Consider the following 23,799-nt stretch of genomic DNA (forward strand, 5'->3'; position numbering starts at 1 on the left):
CCAAGTTGAACCCGCGAAAAGTGCAAATCATAAAGTAAAATTCCATTTTTATGTAGTTTTTTTTTATAAAAATACGTTTATTTGTCTTTATTTATTGCACGCTGCCACGCACACACTCATGCGGTAAGTACATGCGAATGAAAATCGAGTTGCTACAAATGCGCGAGCAATTGCTCAACAAAAGTCGCGCACAGAAATCACAGCATCTTTATAGACGTGAAACACTTGGCTAACTAATTGGTCTATTCTAAGCCTTAGCTTACTGACTACAGACTAAGTGGTGGGGTTAACTATGTGTCTACCTAATAGTTAACCCTCAGAGCGCAGATCGGCCAGCAAGTTGACGATACACGCCCGTCTCGCCTTCGCCTGGAACAATGTCCAATTGGATCCTACTGCTGTCGCATATAGACTGCTGATCCGCGGATCCCTTTCCCTCCGATGTGGTGAACACCACGGCTATTGGACTACTCTTCTCTTTCTCCTCCGGCGAGGACTCGTACCCATGATTGACCTTCTCCTCCTTGCACGTCGTTGTCGTGGCAGAGGAATCGCTACTACTACGTCCATTCAAACCGGACTCCTCTTCGTGTTTAACGTAGTACGGTTTCCGGCCAGAGAAACGCTCACACAGTCGGAAGATTAAAGGATGCAGCAGCTTGCCGTCGTAAGCGTCATCGGGATGCTGGGTCAACAAACTGATCACTGTGCCGATGATCACGGTCAAAGCGGTTCCAATCAAACTGTAGTACATGAAGCTGATCGAGTAAAAGCTCTCCAGTCCGGATCTATATTGGGATTACATGTATTCGAGTTATTTATTTCGTTTTTAAAAGTTTTAATTCTTATTTTCTCACCTTTCAGGTGCAATGGTGGGTGGCGTAGGAACAAAGCTCTGATTGTAACCATCAACAGGAGTGTGCGTCAATAGCCATGGCATTTGACCTGGTTCAATAATGGGCTTGCCAATGGATTGCGAGAAGGTATCATTAGAGCATGCCCTACAGAAAATAGGAAAACAAACATTAGAGATAGCTTATCTTCAATCAACTGTTTAGCTTACATCTGTGCTGGTGGGTAACATGGGATTGTGCTTGGTAATAGTCATTCCACCGCCGATAATCCATAGTACAAAGGCGCATGCGGTGACCATGCCGGCAGAAGTGCCTTTCCAATTGGCAATCGGAACCATCATGGCCAAGATAAAGCAGCCCAACAGAGGGCCGGAGGTAGCCGAGAACACCAGCAGCGAGGATTCAATGACACCCGCCAGCAAACCAACTCCAAATGCAACGCACATAATAATCAATCCGCAGACAACAGTGATCGTCTTCAGGATTCCCAACTGTTGTTTATCAGAAAGTCCTTTGAATTTAGGTAACTGTGATACGAAGTCCTCCCAAATAACAGTTGCCAAAGAGTTTAGATTAGAAACCATAATGCTGGAAAGTTAAATTGGATTAGATTAGAATAACTATCTACAAAAAGTTGTATTTACCAAAGAGCTCCATTGAAAAGAGTGGCCATGAAAATTCCCACAAAGCCGGGCAGGAAGCCAAGCTGATCTTCCACAAAGAAGGGAAGAATTTCATCGGGTTTCTTGATGTATCCTTCGGCATAAGGATCACAGTTGATGTACGTGGAGTAAATGACCATTCCGGAGATCCAGGAGAGCGAAAAAAAGAAGAACACCAAGGGCACGTTGGTCAGCATGACTCTGCAGGTTAAGTATTATTTTAATATTAATAGATTTTCGTTAATTGAATTTCAGATTATAGCTACTAACCGTCGGACCTGTTTCAGCGACTTAAGACTAACATAGCGCTGCATAAAGTTCTGTTGACAGCCAATCTGTGAGAGGGACATGAACAGTTGCCCCAGCCAAGCCGAGGTGGTATCCACTCTGACAGTCATATCGCCCGTGAAGTTCCAGAACTTGAGGCGTCCTGGGAATAGAAAGGATGTCTTTAGTGTGTCTTTAGTGCAAGTGCATGGCATGGAAAAGATTGAGCCGCCGGTAGAAGAGGAGAAGCAGCAGCAGCATGTGGAGGCATTCCCAGGAGCCCCACGATTGCCGCACAATGACAGCCAACAACTCAAACTCGAGTGACAAACGCTCCGCCGACGTACATTTATTACTGTCGTCATGCGAGGCTGCCATTTCCTCCCTCCTCTCGGATTCGGATGCCGCTGTTTTATGCCACTTTTATCATCATCATTTATGTGCATAATGAGCCGGCGAAGAAACAGAAGCGAAGCAACGCCAACCCACAATGGATGCCATTTTAATAGTCATCATTCGTCAGCACTATACACAACCACACACATGCACATCCTGGCAGCTGGCTAATAAGCTGCCATGATCAATCGAAACAAATCCCACACCAACTGATGGCTTACCATTGTCCCGATTTAGTTCGTAGACCTTCTTTACGCCGCCTGTAGAGATAGTTCCCTGGATGCAAACGGCCACAGTGACAACCAGGATGGTCAATGTTTGGATGACGTCCGCATTGATAGCTGCCTTTAGGCCGCCCTAATGAGTTGGAACAAGGATGAGTAACAAAGAATTTAAATATTTCCATCATTAAATCGTTGGCATTCTCGACCCCAACTTACCATAATGGTGAAGAATATGCAAATGATGGCCATGCCCACAATGGAGGCCCAGTAGGGTATGCCAATAACCGTCGAGAGGGCCACGCTGGGTGTGTAAACGGTGATGCCCAGGTTGCAGATCTGTCGAACAATGTACGTTGCCGATGCCAGGCATCTCACCGTGCGACTCTTAAACCTGGAAAATGAAAGGGATAAAGGAAAAGGATGAAAACCAGGGCAAAAGCAGGTAAGTACTGCAGTCTTTAATTAAGCAGCTCCTCCAGGTGCCACTTGCACTCTATTCGTTTATTTATTTTTATTAAACTTTTAATGTTTGTCCCCGCTTCTCGGATGGCGTTCCTTGCTTTTTTTTTATTTTCTACCCCCTTTTATGATTTACTACCGCTGTAAAGAAGTTATGTAGAATCGGGTGCGAGGGCGGGTTAAATTTACGACATGGACGAGAAAAACCTAAGAAAATTGGCGGGTCTGTAACTCGTTTTGATTGTTTTTATAGTTGAGCCGGGCTCGCTTTTTATGGGCTCGGTTGTAAAAATTTGTGTGTTAATTTGATGCGAAATGTGCGACAAGATGTGGGGGTCCACTGCCTATTGGGGTCCACCTAATGATCGTTTAGTATGCGTTATGTGGCCATGGGCGAATGTCTCAAGTGCCTTCGCACACGCATCGACCGGGTGTGGTCTTTAATAAATAAACTGCTTTACGTCCGTAATCCTTTGATTGCCATCCTGTTCTTTAAGCCACTATTTTGAAGTCATGAAGTTAACAGTCCTTTTCGGAACTATTAAATTGTTATAAAGACTGGAAAACCTTAAGGAAGCTTAAAGCATAAAAATGCCATAACACAAAATAGTATAAAGCCAATACGGTAAATTTATAACCCATTTCATCTCTTTCTTTCTTTTATTTTCACTAGTATCTCCAAACGAAAGTTCATTTGAATTTGGAATTTAGATTTCTGCATTTTGCTCTATTATTTAAGATTTAGTCTGAATTCTATTAAAATGGCATATGAACTTTAGTTTTGTTTTTTTAATAGGCAGTTAGTTCTGGGACGTTGTAAGTCTTCTACTTAAAGTTGAAGTTTTGCAATTCCAATTGAAGCTTCAATTTATCGACTACTAACCCTTAGATCTTTGCCCTGGATTGTGTGTTGTAATCACAAGTAATTTCTTGTTGAACATCTGGGCTGACTGCATAATCCACTTTTCCCAACCCCAACTCCGCTCCATTTCCCTCAAATTCTCCGTCTGCCCATCTTTGCTTGTCATTCGGTGTCTCTGCATTGGTCTACGTGTGTGAGATGGCCCACTAAATGATTAATTGCCCTTGGCCAATATTGATCTGAGACGAGTTGGGCCTGTCAACGGGCCTTGTCTTGGCTGAGGCCGTTGGGTATGGTACATGGGGAATGAGGCATGTGGAGCATGGGACATGAGCGATTGGAGAGACGCAGGTGTGCGGCAAGAGGATTAAATGCATATTTAGATGAAGGAAAGAGATGCAGTGGATTTCATCTTTAATCGCCTTAATGTTCTGGTTATTATAAAACCAAGCCGCAGGCTTCTGCAAACGAAACCCCTTTACTGTGTATTAATTAATGATGTTGCACTTTTCCACCCATAGGTAAACATCAATTGACATATGAAGGAATGGGCCATGCCCCTAGGCTAGCTTTGCTTTAAGCGGGCTTAACATATTTACCCGATCGACTTTACATTGTTGGGCTGGGGTTTAAGCGGTTTACATGACAACGCGTCGTATGCTTGATACACATTTTAATTGCGACACAGCTGTGTCTGTGGGCTGGGGGAAAACAATCGGAAAATCCCGCAAGAGGAAAACTCCAGGCCAGCCATAAAGGCCTAGCCAATTTGGCCAAGGACATATACGTATGTATATACATACTCGGATATGACAGTTGCTCTCTCATATGTGTTGATTGAATGGGCGTGGCGCTGGGTGGGATTTCGGTACGTTTCGGTTTGCTTGGTTGGTCAAACATTTATTTAGGCAGGCATGCGATGACCTCTTTGCGTCTCATCTATTTCGTGTTCTTTGGTTTTTCTTGTTTTTCCCAAGGACTGAGCTTGTTGTGGAAATTGATAAAGAAATATTATTGTAGGATACAATATCCCACAGCACACACACACAGACACAAACATATATACATATTGTTGCTTGCGGTCAATTTTAGCCTGATATGTCAATTTAATATGATTTATGGGATTTATTGTTTTCGGTTGCCTTTCATTTCGTCTTCTACTTCGGTCGGTCGGTCGCTTGCTCGGCGAGTGTTTTTCTACGTTGTCTGATTGTGGCATTTGTTTCTCATTTAGCCTGTTAACATTGTGTTCATCACAATAAGTGCTCGGCCAGTTGTCCTGGCTTACGATTTGCCCGGCTGTCTGACTGTCTCACTGTCATTTCATCTCCATCACACTTTGGCTGTTTGTATTCGGCTGTGTGTGTGAGTAATGACCTGAGGCTGTCACCGCCGTCCAGTTGATTGAACGTTGTGCTGGGTCCTGGCTTTTGTTTTAGTTTAATTGATTTAACCAGCCAGCGAATCTTCATCGCTTCCATTTCCCTCTCGCCTTCCTTTTAGCCGGCATAATTTACTTGGTTGAGTTGATTAAAGACGCCCTGCGATGCGATTGTCGCTTAATAACTTTAAATGAAATGTAAGTGCCGCAAAGTATGCAATAATTGCTGCAGCCATGCCAGCGGGCAAGCAATTACCAGCAAGGACACTTGCAGCTCCCGGCAACCATCTGCACACACACAATCACCCACTGCCACACCCTCCGGTAACCCACTCAGCCATCAGGCAGGACAACGTCAATGACCACCATCATCTGTGGAGTAAGGTGGGTGGTGTGAAAATGGGTTGTTACCAGCGAATGAGCAGGTCAGCAGGCGTGGGCATTGGCCCATTGGCCCAGTGGCCCATCCATTAATTGAACCCTGGCCCTACCGGGGATTCACTTTCCACCAAACACCCTCTTTGAAATTGAGTTTAGTCTGCAACTCGGACCCATCATTTATCATGGCAAGCCGCTAAGCCAGTTTTTGGCCAGGCGACAAAGGCATAAATTAATGGCAAATTTAATATGACGAGTGGTTTTGTACAATGGCCACATAATCGCCGTTCAGCCAGCCAATCCCAACCCAATCCTCCTTGGTTAGAATGGGTCCCTTGAGAGGGTCGAGTTAATTTTACAATCAAAGGCAATCTAAGCAAAGGTGAAACAGGCAACAAGGGTGACACATTTGATTGCATTAAATGTCATGCATAAATAAACATAATCACCCATATGAAGTCGGTGTCCTGAGTGCCTTCACTGCGTTAAAAGCCGCCCACAAAGAAAGGTGGGAAAAAATGTGGAATCAAAGGTGAAAGGTTTCGGTTGATTTAATCGACTTCTGGGTACCCAAAAGGGAATACATTTGATTTTTACAAAGAGATTAAGTTATTTTTAAGGCGAATCCTGAATGGTTTTTTCAAGACAAAGTGCTATCAATTTCCTTTTTGAGATATTGATATTCTTGGAATTTAATAAATTGATATGTTATTTTAAAGTTTATTTATTGCTTTTTGAAGTTGGATGTTGCAGCAATAATTTTATCATTTTAATTGGTCTTTTTTTATTATTTTTCATGTCTATAAAATACTTTGCTAAATTAACTGAATCATTTTAATTGCACCATGAAAATAATGTTCATTTGTCAGATTAACATGGATTGTGCCCTTACTGGATTTCAATCAGTAATGTCAGAGTGGATTAAATGGTTTATTAACTGTTTTTTTTCCTGCCAGAAAAGTAAAAAAGTTGATACCAACCTATCTTGGTCCCAATATCCCCAATTTGTTTCTTTTTTCCCGTAAAGGGCATGTGTGTTACTGCCAAACAACTTTGTTGCCTTTGAATTGCAAATCACGGCCTCACTTTGTAGCGCCGAAAACGTCTTTATTTATGCGTATGCATGTCCTCCTAAAACACCCCCAGCAGTACTCCTTCATACCTCTCACACCTAGTTTTTTTCCATTTGGTTGTCATTCACTCAGGAGGAGCACTTTGGGCCCCGTTGTACTCGTAAATAAACCATGGAGGAAGTCGGAATGCATTTTTTCCATTTGCTAAGTGCCAACAACTGTTCGCATTGATCTCTCCAGCTTTTCTGGCAACCCAAAGCTTGATATCAATTTATTTACATGTAATTGCCACCCCAAAATCACCGGCTATATGAATTATACGGAGGGACGAACAAGGAACAATGCCGAACTTTACTTGACCATTGAACTCAATGGCTGGCCAGATAGCAAATCTCTGTGTGAGCTGGCTAACACTTGAGTTGGCATCGAGTCAAGGGTCATGCCCCTTACCAATCCAACCAAGTTCATCCCACTTCTCCACAGATTTGAGTGGCAGACATCACTTGCGACAGGCGACTGACAAGTGAGAGAATCCACGACTTTTGGCTATATGTTCGTGTGAGTTTGAGTGTGTGTGTGTGCTTGGGATGTCTTGGTTTTTTGTTTCGCAAGTTTTTTGGGGTGTGGAGATGAAATCCTGGGGCTTGGTGCTTGATGCTTGATGCCTGATGCCAGTGACAGGCAACAACACGCGCTATTTATAAACATTATGGCACAAACGAATTGTCATACAATTTGTCAACAGCCTCAGACCGAGTGGCTTCTTTGTTGTAGTCTCCTTTTTCTCTTTTGCCTTTCACTTGCTTTTTTTTGGGGTTTGATACCCGGTAATTTTGAGGTTCAAGGGTGTATTGTCTTGTTGTATAATACAGTAAGAAGTAACTATATTATATACTTCTTCTGTGATTTAAATGACCATTAAAATCAATAGGTAAAGACGACTAGAATCTCTGGCTTTTACCATAATCTCCAAGCACGAATGGGTATTATTCAGTCTAGCCACTCAACTATAGAATCTTTCATGTTTGGCATTGTCCTCGTGTTGCCAACGTCAAGGCTTTTGTCTTTCCTCATATATATTTTTTTCTGGCCTGAAACTTGCTTTATTTGGCCTGGTTGGATGTGTTTGGCCAAGTGGCTTTTGCCAATTTGTAGCATATTCACTTATCGGCCTCTGTGTGTTTGTGCCCCAGACCCCATTTCCATTTCCATTAGCATTTTCCCTTGCCCGTCCAGAGAAAGGCTCAGCCTATTTTGATGAAGTTGTATGCATAAACATGTCGCGGGGCGCCAGTTGCGATGACAAGCGACAATGAGGCATCCAAATGTTGTGCGCCCAACTTTTTGGGGCAACATTTGGCCATGTTGCTGCGCCTCCACAACCCTTTTTTTTAGGTGCTCTTTCTTGTTTTTCCTCTTGGCTGCCTTCTTTGGGAGCAAAGCCAATTGACTAAGATTGATGAAGTAGCTTGCCTCGTTGGCTCTTCAATTAGTTGGAGTGTTGCGTCCAAGCCGAGTAAAGTGAACATTTATAAAATGGGATTTTTTTTTTGGGAAAACTAACTTTATCAGTCATTGATGTGGTCATTAATTTAACTGTGTTTTAAAAGGCATAAAGCCATTTATTGAATTGCATAAATGATTTTACAAGTCATTAATTTATTTCAATTTTTTAAGAGTGCTTAGGGATCAATATTTGGAAATTTAACAAGTTTTTAAAACCATTAATATTTATTTAAAGCTTTAAAAGATGCTATAAATATATTTTAAATCCACTCAATACAATTTAAATATTGCCAAATCCTTTGGCTTAGTGAAATTAATCAGGGTAATAAAAACAAACTATGTACATTAGTCATCCATTGATTTTGTCATTAATTTCTCTTAAGACACCCAATGAGTTTGCCTTGTAGTTCAGTTTGTTTATGCTAATTTACAAATTACCTCCAGTTCTATGTGCAAACATTTAAATAATTTGTCAATTCTGCACAGCCTTCACTTTACTTAGTTTTTGGCAACGTCCAGTAGAGTTCCTCCTACCTCCCCCCCTCTGGAAAAACACCCTCGAAAATGTGCGGCACATGCCAATTAAATTTCAATCAAATTATGCTATGCCCAGCATGGCCACACCCCCTCAGTCGCTGTTTGCCTTGTCAGTTTTTGCAATTAATTGAATTCTGTTGTCGAAACTGCAAAACATTTGATAACAAATTTGTTAACTAATTTCGAACTTAAAAAACAATTAGGCCCACGAGGCGACAACTTGCGACAGATGGAAATGGTGAAGAAGGAAAAGGAGCAGCAGGAGTTGGAGGTGGGCACACAGACATGCTGACGACAACTGGACGATAGCATCCGAGAGAGAAAAGACCAAGACCAAGTCCGAGACCAAGACTAAGACCAAGTTGCTATCCTCGGCGGGGCAAGGACAAATCTATAGATTATTTGCTCTGCCGGCTTGGCTTTTGTTTGGCCATTTGTTAGCGGCTCATTGTTGTTGCCTCTGTTTGTTCGTTTCTCTTTTTCTTGCTGTTGTTGTGTAAAATGTAATTCAAATTTATTTAGCAACGCAGCAAAGTTGTGCGCCAGGAGCCAAAGTAGAACCTGGTCTCAACTGAGCCCTTGGCGCTCCTCTGTTTAGTTTCATTTGGCCTTCTTAATGAAGAATAAAATTGTGTGCGCTTCGGCGATAACAGAGAGAGGGAGAGGTCGACACAAAACCCATGGACAGCACAGTCGCTGTGTCGCATTTAGCGAAATTAAAATGAATGTTTAAATAACAATTTTCCTGTTGCCCGGTTCTTTGCATCGCTTCGCTTTCGTTCTAATTAAACGATGTGACACTTTGGGGAGTGACTTTTGACTTTGGACTTACCTCAGATCGATGTACTGATAGACGGATGTGATGCCCAGATTAAAGTAGACGGGCACAAACATGAAGCAGACGATGGGGTAGGCGCTCATCATGCCATAGATTATCTCCCACATGGCTGAACCGCGATAGTACAATTCACTGGGATATCCTAGAAAACATTATAAAGAGTTTAAATAAGGAACTACCAGCTTTAAAATAATAATTAAATCATGATTAAAAGGCGTTATTCTATTAGGGCGACTATACATATTTTTCGATTTACTTTTTAAATTATGGAGTATTGATATTAGCAGAATAAGAGTTTTAGCCCTTTAAGAACCCAAAAACTCACCCAGCACAGATCTCACTCCCAAAGTTCCTCGGGCTATAGAAATCATCACGGCTACGATCGAAACTCCGCCAGTGGCAAAAACATAATCGGCCTTGCTGCGCTCCTTCTTTTTGCCAAAAATGCGTTTCCACAACGGGCCCAAAACGGTGAGGGCTATAAACAGTACAAACATCAGATAATCCCAGCCCAGAGTGCTCAAGTCCTTGGCCATGTTTTTGCTGTTGCTGTTGTTGCTGCTTCTGCTGGAAATGAATGAAAAAAGGCAAGAAATGAAAATCAAAATTCAACTTGGTCACCGGCAAAAAAACAAACACAATCTTTTCAACTTTTAAGAGGGGGAGGGGAAGGCTTTTAGGTGAGATGTGAGCTGGATAAAACGTTTTCCAGCACAGTTGAGCATGTGCATGTTAGTCACGCCCGGTGGACATAATGCCAACTGAGAGCTCCGTGGCTCGGCGTCCCCGTTGTCGAGCAGGAAACTTGACAACATTGTTGCATATCCGCAGGCGAGTGGAGTGGGTGGTAAGGTAGTTGGGTATTGTGGTTGCTTGCACCCATCATAACACTTGCATTCTCAACTACCCTAACCTCCATCCACAAAACTCAACCTCTCTAGATAGGGCCAGGCCAAATGAGCGGCAAAAAGCGGGAACTACACAAAACTTACAGGGGGCAAAAAGGCCCCACAGAGAGACAATAAACTGGCAACTCTACGTTTAATTATAAAAATGATTTAAAATTGTGAAGTATAGTTTACTATATGAGGTTTCTAAACAAAAAAAAGGAAAGAGAAACCCATTTTTAAAATCTTAATATTATAAAAATATATCTTTCTTCGATAAATAATGCCCTATTTTATTTTTTTCCAGTGCACCCATGGAAAATGTGGCTCGTTGTTTGAATTTATGAACTTCGCCCCACTTGCTGACATCTGTATGCACGTCCCGCTATAAGGACATTCCACTGTACTTCAGTTTCTGTGAGCCATGAGTGGGTAAAATCAGCTGGAGGGGGAGAGAGAAGCTTAAGTGTGACTTTGGCGGCGACTTTGTGTTTTTATAGCTGAGCCAAGCTGTTGAGCTGCCCTGTGATTCTGGGTCGGGCTACAGGCTACCGAAAAGAAATGGCATAGCCCAGCTTAGGATTTTCTTCTTCACCTGAAGCTGTCGTAAAGAATACTTCTTGCTTTATGTGCTTGTTCCACAATCTGCCATTCCAAAGGGGGTGACAAAAAACAAGGAGAAAGTTGCGAAAGGGGAAGAATAATTGGAACTAATGTTTCATTAGTTTTTATGTTCAAGTTTGTCGTTCTTTATGTAACTGCTAGCTTTTGTACATGCATATTTATATTTTATAGGAAGTTGCCTAAACTCTTATAAATTCAAATTTCTAAAATATATCTGTCTTCATTGTCTTGTTTTCTTGAAATAGAAAGTTTTGTCAGAAATCAGCAAGTCATAAAAAGTGTTCTTCGTTTCCAAGAAATTTCGATTGTACATAACATTTGATTGAAATTAATTGACAATCCGATTGATAGTATTGACTTTTGTATGTTAAATGTATTTACATTTCTCTAGAAAAGCTGCCATTATCTGAGCTTAAAGCCGCTTTTTTGCAACTCATAGATACGTTTACACCCACAGAACTTCCCACACATGATTAAAAATAATTGATCATTTCTACAAAGATTACTATTGCCCCCTGGCAGTTCTACATTGCCAAAGCGAGAAAGGGTCGTCAAATGATTGCCAGTGAAGTTTGCCCAGTCATTCGTTTTTTGACCACCTAATTGACAACATTTAGAATGCAGTTTCGCCTTCCCTGCGAGCCAACCTGCCGTCATTTGCCATCACTTTGGCTTTTATCTGACATTCTGTCTGGCTTTTGTTTTGCCTGGCTCTGTCAAAACTATTAGTCATGTTGTTTTTACTCGAGCTTAGCTTTGTTTAAAGCACAGCTGCCGTGTCACTCGACTGACAGCCGCAGCAGCAGGATCCTGGCCAGCTTTCTCATCTTTGTCCTTTCGCTTTTTTGGCCGAGTGATAAGCCGGGGGACAAAAGACATGGAGTCCAGGAGTCAGGAGTCACCAGTCAGCAGTCAAAGCGGACAGTTCCAAGGGTCTCTGCCAGGCTCTGCCTGGCATTGTGCGTGCTAGCTTGTGTGCAAAATGTTATTTTCTGCTTGCTGAGTTTAAGCAAATTATACGTAATCCATATGAAAGTGCCACCTGCACTCCACTTGAACGTTCACAAGTGCATGAAAAAATCTTTCAGCTTCCAGAGCTAAGAAAATTGTCTAGACTCTGAATTATGTTCGTATTTGCTTGATTTGTAGAAATTTGTATCCAATATGATTTGACAATATTTTAAAAATATGAGTTTATCATCAAGTGCATATGAAATATTTTTTGAACATTCAATTTTATTTGAGCAGTTTAATGTTTGGTTTTTAGAAGATAAAGGACACTTAACTTGTTATATACAAATATATTTTTAAGTTTCCCCGATGTATTTTACTCATTTAAGTATGATTTGTTTTAAAAATTTTAAATTTTTGGCTATATTAAATCTATTTTTTATTTTCTTTCAAGTGTAACTGCTTTTTGGTTTGATGGACGAGAAAAACGAATGTGGCCACAAAATGTCCAATAGACAGGGACGACAATTTGCGAACATTTGCATCAAATATGTATGTAAAATCCTTTCCCCAAAAAGAGGTCCAAAGAAGGTAATATTCGACTTGGGCGAGTAGAAGGGGAAGGGAGACTAAGCTACACGTATGCATAAGTTAGTAGGGCGTGGCCACCGCCCCTTCCGGATCAAGCTGGCACTTGAAACTTTCGCCCGGCTTACACAATAAAAGTGCCAGCCAAGATGGGCCAGGATTTTGGTGGCAGGATGCTGCCGGTGCCCTTGCCGCCGCCGCCGCCATATTCTGCCACTTGCAGTTAATATTCATGCAGTTTTTTGAAAAATTATACAAAAGTTGGCGACATGTGTGTGGGCGGGGCGGGAAGTTCGTGTGTGTGTGTGTGTATGCTTAAAGGAGTCTTCGATGCCAAGCATCATAAATTATAAAGCAGCTTGAAGGAGCGACAAAAGCAACAACGAACCGCTGACATGTCCTGGATCCTGGCAGAAAGGAGAAGCACGTGTGTCGGTGTTGCCTGCCACTGACAGCCACAATGGAAAGTTATTAAAAATAAAAAGGCGGCAAAACTGAGGCGCTTGACTTTCTCCTTCCTCCTTCCTCCATCCACCATCCTTCCCGCAAAAGGAGAAATTTATGACACTCATGAAATATTCAGCATATACGTTGTGTCCTGATGGCCAGAGCCGAAAATCTGCCACGATAATGCGCCAAGATCGTCAGACAATGAAACGCATATCAAAAACACATTTGCTCGTTGGATGGAATGGAATGAATGCAAAAAATTGCAAGCGCCAGAATGGCAAATAAAATAAAAAGCCCAAGCTGAACTTAATTTGCCATTTAATGGCCTGCAGTCCTGCCCTCCCAGCTGACAAATTGAAAATGTAATTTAGCCAAAGTGCACCGCCGACATTGGCCAATGGCCAACAGAATGATGACGGCCAAGGGAGTGGGTATGTTTTTCCAGTTTCCCACAGTTTTCCGCCCATTTTGCTGACGCAGAACGTATGAAAAACTTTCGTTTTCTGCTACCTGGCATTTAAGGAGTGGCCTCTCACGAAGCCCGATCATCGTGTTGATGGGCCTCTGTAGCAGTTGGCAGCAAGGATAATTATGGTAATGCCGTGGAAATTATACTACATTGTTGCATATACGTGTGCACTATGCACACTCAATTTATGCGCCACTTCAGATGAGTTTATGCGTGGGGCGCCACAAAGTTGCATGCATTTCATGGCAATCCTCGAAAGTTTCTTCAGTTCGCTGCATTTGCTAATTAATGCACTGGCAAAGTCAGATTCTCTCCAACTTCTGAAAAGGGGTATGCCAATCAAACTTTTATTTGACAGATTTTTCCGGCTCGTAACGCAACTTTCGCAGGATTGCAAAGTGCAAAATGTTGTCTCATTTTCGGGAATCTTTATAGTTTGGGTACTTCCTCCTCGGCCATGCGTTCTAGCCAATTGGCTCTTACTATTCAAAATGGTTAACTGTCTTTATTCGTTTACATTGCCTTATTTTTTTTTCTTACACTTAGAGAAAAAATGTAAATCCATAACCAAGATTTTTATGTTTGAGCTCACAAACTGATATATTTTTCTTTTTAATAATTATCTATAAATAAGATACGTATTTGTTAAGCTTATTTGACTTAAATGGTGTTTAAACAATAAGCTAGATTGCTTATGCCAATTTCCACTTTTCAATTATATTTTGGCAAGTGCATTTTGAGAGAACTGCAGTTAAGTCAAGTGACTGCAACTTGCTTTTTGTTCTTCGTTCTTCGTTCTACGTTTCAATTTTTTCGTTTTGCGTTGGTTTTGCGCTGGCAAACTTTGGCCGGTTCATCTTCTTCATTTTTGCTGCTCGGCTGCTAAAAGTTGTTAAATACAAAAGTTTGCCACTTAATACCAGTTCGAGTAATGAAATACGAGTCAAGCTGTAAGCAGCGATCCCAGTTTCCCCCTTAACAATCCTTCCAGCAAATTGAAGTTGAAGCATGCGGTTGGGAAACTTCTTCCTGCCATTTGGCCAACATGCAACTGTTCCCGACTGTTTTTCCGTCCAGGCATCTAGGACAAAGCCATCTAACCATCTAGCCGCCCATTCGACCAACCAACCACCCCCTCAGGGGAACAAAAAACCCAACTCGATTGCATTTGGCAATTGTTTGTTTAGCTTTAACCGCTCGACGCTTTACACATGTTCTCGTCCCTCTGGGCAGGCGACCCAAGAATTTTGTGCAAAAGTTTAGTTTGATTTCTTTTCGACCACGTTCGCCTTGGCCAGGCTTAATGAGAAAAGTCATTGAGGGGCGTGGCACATGGACCACACCCATGTGCGGTTGTGTGTGCTCTTTCCCTTTCCCTTTCTTTTCCGTTGCACATTTGGCCAGGTCAAAGTCATTTATCAAAAGATGCCCGAAAAATAAATACTCGACTTAAGTTGCCTCTTATTTATCGTTCGCTGACTGTTTGTTGCCAACAGAAAATAATGTCAATTTTTCAACTACCCCTTGGATGGGGTTAAACTTTCAATTGCGATCATTTATAACGAGTGGTGCTTGGCCGGCGAAGGAATCAAAATGCTCCTTTCATTTCGCTCGCCGTCTCCCCCCCGCTCGGAAAACATAATTTTCCGCGGACATTTTTATAATTTATTTTCTCAGCATGACTTTGGCAAAATGTAGACTTTACAAAAAAAAAAGCAGCAAAATGAGAAAAGAATCAAGTGAAAAAATAAATGAAAGTTCCTCGCACTTTGTAAATTTCGCGAAAGTTTCAACAAAAGTGACAATTGCAACTTGTTGTTGCCTGTCATTGTGGCCCTGTCGCATTTCAGACGTGAAGTAAAGCAAAACTTTCCGCGTTACAAGTTGTCCTGTCAAACAATTAGGCAGGCTTCTTTTCACGTACACAGAGGGAAAAATAAGCATAAATCGTGACCTAACTTTTTAATTTCTTAACTCAAAACTTTAGCAAAGAAATAGGTAAACTTAAAATAAACCAAACCCAATACCTAACTATTAAAATGGTTTTAAATAATGAATGATTCATAAATCAGTCTTTAATTTGCTTAAGCAGAGTGGACTACATTAAAATGAACTTGCAAGACCACAACTCATACTTATTGCCTCTTCATTTTAATGTCTGAAAATATTTATTAGCTACCATAAGATTTATTAATGTTCGTCAGCAATTTAACAGATTGGATTTATAGTTTCAATATAATGAAACTGACTCACATTAAAACTTTACAAGCAAATGGCTAATTTTTTCTTTGTGCATCTCCTTTTGGAGCCTTGGCCGCAGCTAAAGCAATTTGCTGGTCTCTAAAAAGTATGCTACAAAAAGCGCAAGGAGAAGGAAAGGGGAGCGCATTAAAGCGGTAGTCGGGCGGTCATCAGCCACTTGCCAGTCGCCACATGCTGTTAATTTGATCAACATCAGCCGGGAGCTGGGAACTGGGGCCGTAGTGGCGACTTCATCCCGGCAATTTAGTGGTCAACCCCCAGCGGCAGGGCATCTAGGACAGCCGGCTAATGCTCGGGTTTTGCGTTGCAAGTTGCAGCAAGCGTGCACAACTAATTTCCCGTTGTCGCCACTTTCATGTCCAGCAGCCAGAGTACTCGACACCCATCGAGTGCCACTGCCAGGAAAAGCTGTTTTCCCCCCTTTTATATTTTTTGCTCTTTTTTTTCACTGCTTTCTCTCTCTCGGTACGCCCTAACAAAGTTTTCATTACGCGTGCTGTGCGAAGTTTTCCCGGTGCCATCGCTCCTATCCCTTTTGCCACCATGGAAAACTTCTCTGTGTGTCTCTAGTTTCACCTGCTGTGTGGGGGAAAACAATGGGCTTTGCGGTTTCTTTTCATTTTGGTTTCTCAGTTATTTTTTCTGTGCTCGCATTTTACAAATAATTGGGTTAGTTAGTCCCCGGGTGCAATGTCTGTTAGCCCTTTTTTCTGTTGAACTCTCCAACACCTCCGACTCCTGGCCATTAGCTCATTGTGGTGGCCACTGACCACCTGTGGCTATGAAAAGTATCTTACAGAAAGAGCTTTTCCATAACAATGTAATGCAATGACAAAAGTGGTAAATCATCGATAGATGTTGTCTATAAGACTACTTTAAAAACAAGCGTTTTTTACTATTAGGTATAAATCAAAATGTTAATTATAAAAAATGAAAATCAAATTCCGTCAAGATAAATATCAGCAACACATAAATTGAAATTGTCCATTATTCTATATGCAAGATAAATATTTTTTTACCATTTATTGACTATTTATTTTTTGTAATTAATTTCCTTTCTGAATACAAATTGATTTTATTATCTCTTTTATATAGCAAACACATTTTATAATGTAAAGTTCATTAGTTTTAATTAGTTTTCTCGTTTGACCGTTTATGAAAATGTTTTTTATTTTCTATGAATATGTGGCAACAAATTTTAATTTCCCCTAAGGCCATCATCGTTCAGAAAGTAAACTAGGAACATGTTAAGGTATCCCTGAGCTGAGACCTGCCAATGTTAATGACCAGCAGATGGGAATCCTTTTGGGCACATAAATTTGCATTCAAGTGGCTCCTGACAGGAGCTAAACAAACAACAATTTGTCTTGTATTTCGTCCTGAAACCAAAACGAAAACGAAAAGCCACTAATCATCGTTTAAAAAGCTGCCACTTGACATCCAGCCAGCACCTGTCCAGCTAATTGAACTAATGAAATGCTCTTGCCCTGTCCAGTGTCCTGGTGACTCCTGGCTCATATCTCCCAACCAACTCGTCCATTGTGAGATTGTGGAAATTAAAAAGCTTGTTTGGGTCTCATTGTTTGCACAAAGGCTGTTGATAATAAATTAGACTGGCTACATTTTTGTCACCATGGAAATGCCACAAATGGATATTTATGGCTACCACGCCTCCATTTTGGCTATCTCCATCTGGGAAACTATTTCTGCCAGGTAGAGGAAGGAAAGGAAGCAGGGCGAAGTGCCACCCCTTCCTTTATAGGCCACGTGCTGGTGATTTGTTCAAGTGACCGGCCATCATTGGGGAGGCTCTTTATGTCCGGCCGGGGACATAATGCTCTTCTTCAGTCTGGTTAATTAAGTATTTATGTAATGAGTGTGCATATGGCAAAACATATTTTAATTATTTATTGATGTTGTAAGAACAAGCTTTAATATGTCCTTCAATCGCCGACTGATTGTGTGTGTTGACTTTGGGAATTGCATTGCATAATTCAGGAATTTAGTTTAGGCAAATGACCTTTGACAAATACCATTTGCGTTTTCTTTGGAGATAAGTGGGGATTCTTCAAATGTTCACACTTTGAGTTTAAAATGTAAAAAGAGTGTAGAAGAAACTATTCATATTTCACTTCTTGGAAAGGTTTAATTTGCTAAATATCCTTATTTATTAGCACTTTATCTTCAATTGCATTTTATTAGCTACCTAATTTAATGCCCAAAATTCTTCTCCAATTCAGAACATGAAAACTAATTTCTTTCCAAAATTTATGCGCCATTTCTTGGGAAAATAAAAGCAAGCTTAAAACAAGCCTGAATATTATGTTTGTGCAATTAAGGGGGGAAAACTAAAATATGCTATGGCCTTTGCCTGCTGTTTGCCTTTTTGGATTTTCAATTAACTCGGATAAACCTGGCTTGTAGCAGCTCGATCTTTGATGGCCAATGTCAGTTATTAAAACTTAAATTCACTTAGTTGGAGCAAAGAAAAAAAGCTCATCCGGCTGGCCATGGCAGTTGCAGTTGGGTTAAGGTGGTGCATTGGGTGGTTAGAGGATATTGCAGGGACCTCATCCTAAAGAACAATGTTGCCGGAGGGTTTGTTGGGGTGGCCCTGAGATAGCTGCAGAAATTGTTTAGCTGGCAGCGTCAACTTTATGCTGGGCAACAATGTAATTTATTTAATTTTCATCGTCCCCAGTGCTCTTAATTTTGTTGTTTTTTTATTCTGCACGCTGCAAAGCAATTTCAACTGGCAACAGTTGCCAAGTCACACCCCCTTTTTGTGTTGATTTCATTTGAATTTATGCTAAATTGTCAGTTTCACAGTGCGTGTTATCCTGGCGGATTGGCTGTTGGCTGTTGACTGTTTTTGTTGGCCAAAGAAGTAAACTCTCTTCGCTGCGCTGAGAATTATAATTTCAAATGATTGTGCGTACAATCAGTTGTAATTAGCATATTTAATTATATCGCGCATAAATATTCATGAGTGCCAAATTGCAGCTAACTCCTGAGGGGGAGGGCAGAACAGTTTTAAAAGGACTTTGGAGTGGCAGAATTAGGTGGACAGCCAGCCAAAACTTGTCAGTTGCGCATTGATTGATCTATGTATTGGATGATTGATTGATTGATTGATGGCTGGCTAACTGGGAACTCCGACCAGACCAGGTTGCATCAACGTTGAACGAACCAAACAAAACAAATAAAATGTACAAGGGCAAACAATTGAGCAAACACTATCAATATGCAATTAACGTCATGTAAACGATATTTGCAGATAAATACGGCTCATCGGACGGACTCTGCTCTGCCCGGTATTCCTGTCCACATTTTACGAGCTTAATTGACAGGAAAATATTCCAGCTGGACGGCAGGGAGATATGGGGTGTAATTAGTTATTGTCTGCACTTCAATGCAAATGCCACTTTTCCTATCGGGTGACACTTTAAATCGATAATGCATTATTACCTAGACAGCCATTACTCATACGCCATGTCTGACAAGCGGACAACGATTATCTTTATGTATGGTGTTTGTTTGTCTGTTTGTAGGTTCATTCTCCTCCATTCATAATTAAAGGCAATTAGTTGGCCCTAGTTGCAACAGTTTGTATCACTCACATACCACATGTTGCAATTGGCAATTTGGGCAAATTGTTTTGGACAATTCCATGGCTGAACTCTTCACAAAAATCGAAATTAATTTGCCACATCGCCTGGCCAAAAAAGCAGACTACACAAAATGTTAGCCACCAGCGACGGGATCTTTTGGACACGAGTTAATTTACATTTGGCCAGAGGGAGCTCCCCGCATAATCGTTAGATTATGCTGTTGCATCAACGCTGGGACAAGCGACAGCAGCAACAATAACAATCACTTAATAACTTGGTCCAAAGTGTAACAGCAATTACATGACCAACTGGAGGACAAAGTAGGGGAGTCCAAGGCGGAACAATGACGAAAAAGACAAAGTATACTCCCACGGCAGCAGCTTGTCCAGCAACAATGTCGCAAAAATTTTACTTGTCTTGATTGACAGCAACAGCTAAAACAACTACAGCAACTACAACATTTTGTCATCTTAACTTTGAGTGAGATACACTGAGAAAAATGTTGATTAATAAGCAGGAATTTAAGTTATTTTGTTGAGAAGTTAATTACTAGAGAAACCAACTCCTAAAGCGGAAAAATTATAAATTATTTTTTGAAATATTTTTTTGAAAATATTTTCTCACACTGGCTGTGATCCTAAGAGGTCTCCCTTAAGACGGCTCCTGGGGCCTCCACATCATTTATTAGGCAACCCGTGTTGCCATTCGGCGTGGGTGCGTGGAACATCTTCTATCTCTGTGTGTGTGTGTTTGTATGGGGCTCTCGAAATGCTGTCCTTTGTCATAACTAAGGCAGCTTACTTAGCCTGCTTACATCTCTGCAGGGCCCTTAAGACGGCAACTGGCCGCATACGTAACGAACTCAAATGAAGTTGCTTGAAAGTGAATCAATTTGCATAGAGTTTATGCTTTTGCCACTGCTAGTCTAGTTGTTGAGAACTCATTAGGAACATTGTCTGGAAACTTTGAAGTGCTGGCAAGGCCAACGGCACAGATTTCACTGAAGCTTCCGCAAAATGAAGAAACACTTTCAAGGCTTAACACATATGTTGGCTTACTCAGCAAATGGTAATATTGAAGGGTAATCATATTCCATGGCACTAAACATTAATATATAATACTCCGAACACAGCTTGAAGGCAACTGAGCTTAATAATTGCCTAGGCATACTAGTCAGCCAAAAATAAATTTTTAAAATTAAAATTTCTAGAAATTTTGCTCTCTGAGCAAACAAAAGACTTGAAACCTTTAATGGGTCAACCACAAAACCACTGACAGCTGTTTAAACGACACGATGTGAATATTTTTTTTATACAAATAATTTTTACTCACGTGAAAATAGGAAAAAATAAAACTGTTGAGAGAAGGAAACAAACTTGTTTCAACTTGACCACTGAATTAAACAAAAAACTGAAGACCGTCCTTGCCTATGATCGTTCAAGGAATGCATCTAGCCTCTAGCCTTGTGCCCTTATTTATAAGACCGAGAGATATCTCAATTTAATCGGTAAATGCCAAAGCAAATACTTTGCCAGGTGTTTTTTTCCGCAGAACGTGCCTAGATGTGGTAGTATACTGATGTATATGCATATATCGAGTTAAACGGAACCGGGCTAGACACAAATGTTTGCCAGACAATAAAATCATATAATGAGCTAACGTCAGTAGTGATGATAGCTGGGATGGCCTTACTCGGTGGGTGGGAAGTTGCCTCGACCTAGAGCACTTAATCGGAAGTATTTTGCTCCAGACATACGCAGAATCTTATCTAAATGAGGTGTTTAGGCAAGGAATTCGAGCTCATAACTCACTTGTGTTTGAAAGATCTAGTGACTACGTCGTTCTAGCTAACTAATTACTAGTTTTAAGTGGAATTAATGCGGCACACGGCAAGGAGAGCTGCAGTCGCGGTTAACTGTTTTTTTTTTAAAAACCAAATATATATATATTTATGACTTGTATGTCAGATCAACGGCTGGCCTGTTCAGTATTGCTTACAGCGTTGTAAAGTATAATTTATGGCTACCACTTGATTATTTAATGAGGCATCATTTTCATTTGCCACAAGAAAACAGCAACGAACTTCAAGACCACAAAATTTCAAGTTCATATTTTTCTCCTCAACGCAGCACTGGCTTTCTTTTCGGCTTTGACTTTGGCTTTAGCATCAGGTTGTGCCATCTGCTTCATAAATTTTCATTTGGCTGAAATCATAAAGTGAAAAAAAAAGAGAGAGGAGCGGCGGCCGCGCTTAAGTATCCTAAGCTCGGCATTGTGGGTTGAATTTGGTGTAGCAGATTTAATTTATGTTTCATTTTTCACACCAAGACCAGGACCAAGGGCAGGTTGCCTGGCAATCGCCAAAGGTGCTCCCGACGCCCTTTCAACAAGTCCATGTCCATACATATACCACCTGTATATGTATGTATATATGGTGTTCCTGAGAGTGGGTGGCTTCGAGTGGGTTTTTATGTGCCTATAAATATGCAAAATTTATGCGGATGCTGTTGCAGGTTCCTCGGTTTAGCCAAACACACAAAAAAACGGCGAAAAAGTTTGTTCTCTTTACTTGGACTAACTAATTGAAATTTACGCTGAGCCAAACGGTTTTTATATTTCAAAATTTATGTATATATGAACCTTTGAGAGCTCAAATCCTAAAACTTGTATTGACTTTGCAAATTCATTAACGATCAAAAAATAAGTAACAAAAAAGGGTGTAAAAGAAGGAAATGATTTTTAATAAAAGTTGAGTGTCAATAAAATTAACTTGCATACTAAATTTGTGTGTCTTTCAAAATGTTTTTTATAACAAAATGCATAACAAATATGATTTAGTTTGCTCACAAAAAAATGGTGTAAAAGAAAATTACCAAATTATGGCAAATTAAAGTATTAAACGCTAAGATCCTTAGCTTATTTTTGTAAAGCCGCTTTGTAAATATTTACTCAAACTATACCCAGGGCCAAATATTAAGTCATTTGATTGCACACAGTAATTCGCGCATGTTTCGGATTAAATATATAAGTTAATTTAAACAATATCAGCTTTATATGGTCCCAGTGATGAAATCTCTGTTTGCTTAATGTTTAAATATTCAACAGGGAAAACGTTATCAAAAATTTATAAGCTTTGGGAAAATATCGAATTCATTGCAGAATATTTTTTGATGTCGCTGTTTTCATGAAACTTGTCTTTGTTTTCAATTGTTATTTTTTTGCAATATTATTTGTTATTATTTTTGTGCATTTTTTCGCTGGACTGGCCAACAATAGTTGAAAGAGAGGCGAAAAGAGCTGAAATTTTTGCCGAACCACACAAATCAATTTGCAATTGCGCTCATTGTGGAAAATGCGAATGGAAATGTTTTTATTACAATAGTTTTGATGCGGTTTTTATTTATTTACCACAATAACGATGCCGGCAACAGCAACAACAACCATTTCCCTCAAACACATTGTTGCGTTTTTAGTTAAATTTTTGCAGCTGTTTCGTTTATTTTTTTGCTTGAATGGCGCTCAACCAGCATTGAAATCGGCAATCGTTGTATCTGCTTTATGCATTTGTTAGTTCATTCTAGGCTAATTGATGGAAAACAGAATTTTTGAGCAGAATATTTCTTAAAAAAATATTTCATAATTGTTTTATGGCAATTTAAATGCAGCATTTAGGCAATTCAATTATGACAAAGCTGTTAATTTAACTGACTTTCGCTTTTGGGATTAATTTAATACGACGCTTCCAACTAGGCAGCTTGAAATTTTTATCAAATGCCATTAAAAAATTAACACATGACTTCGCTAGAAGGCGGCAACAACGTTTTTAACACCCTCAACTGGAGGATGGAATCTCGGCTGGAAAAAGCTCTGCCTCGCCTGCCACTCGTCAGCACTTACCTTTAATTAAATGATTTATGCTAATTTTGCGCCGCGTTGCCAAGTTAATTAAATTCCAGAGGATGGAATGAATCCTCCACCTTCTTCTCTAGATGATTAGTTAGTGTAGTCGCCCCTCTGTGAGGTGGCTATTGTGGAGCATTTTGTTGTTTGCCACCTAATTGTTGGTAATATAACCATCGATTAGCTGTGCAGAAAACAGCACAGCATTGAATGAATATTGTTCAGAGTTTATATTTGCCAAAGCGCATTGGTTTGTTGTTCGCCTAAAGTGAGCAAATATTGATCACTTTTGCAATTTAGCATTGTTGGTCGCCTTGGGGGCGGATAGACAACATGGACAAAAGCAAAAAAAAAAGCACAAATCTAAGATACTTTACTAGTTCATTTGACTGCACATTTTGATTGCTCTTTGTTCTCAGATCTAAATTGGATTTCAAGTTATACGAATGGACAACGCCGCTAGCCGCAGCTAGCAGCTTCAGCTTTAGCTTTCAGCTCTGGCAAGTAAATTAAAGTAATCAAAAATGTCTGCCAAATTAAATATATTTGTCCAACAGACACTTCATCATCATCATCATCGTTTCAATTAGTTGAAACAAATAACTGAAAAACAAAAATTG

At 40.4% G+C, this 23,799-nt stretch overlaps 1 protein-coding gene across 1 annotated transcript; it reads right to left on the bottom strand.

Annotated features, from left to right (window-relative positions):
* Window positions 1-59: 59 nt before the first annotated feature.
* On the bottom strand, window positions 60-20,719 carry LOC108117222 (sodium-coupled monocarboxylate transporter 1). Its single transcript, XM_041818979.1, is given in 9 exon segments — window positions 60-788; window positions 858-1,442; window positions 1,499-1,717; window positions 1,787-1,946; window positions 2,401-2,536; window positions 2,620-2,794; window positions 9,432-9,579; window positions 9,763-10,001; window positions 20,612-20,719. Coding segments are annotated over 8 exon segments (2,106 nt in total). The 5' UTR covers window positions 9,974-10,001; window positions 20,612-20,719; the 3' UTR covers window positions 60-316.
* Window positions 20,720-23,799: the final 3,080 nt, after the last annotated feature.

Source organism: Drosophila eugracilis, unplaced genomic scaffold (genome assembly GCF_018153835.1).
Source record: "Drosophila eugracilis isolate 14026-0451.02 unplaced genomic scaffold, ASM1815383v1 contig_440, whole genome shotgun sequence".
In the NCBI taxonomy this organism is placed as follows: domain Eukaryota; kingdom Metazoa; phylum Arthropoda; class Insecta; order Diptera; family Drosophilidae; genus Drosophila; species Drosophila eugracilis.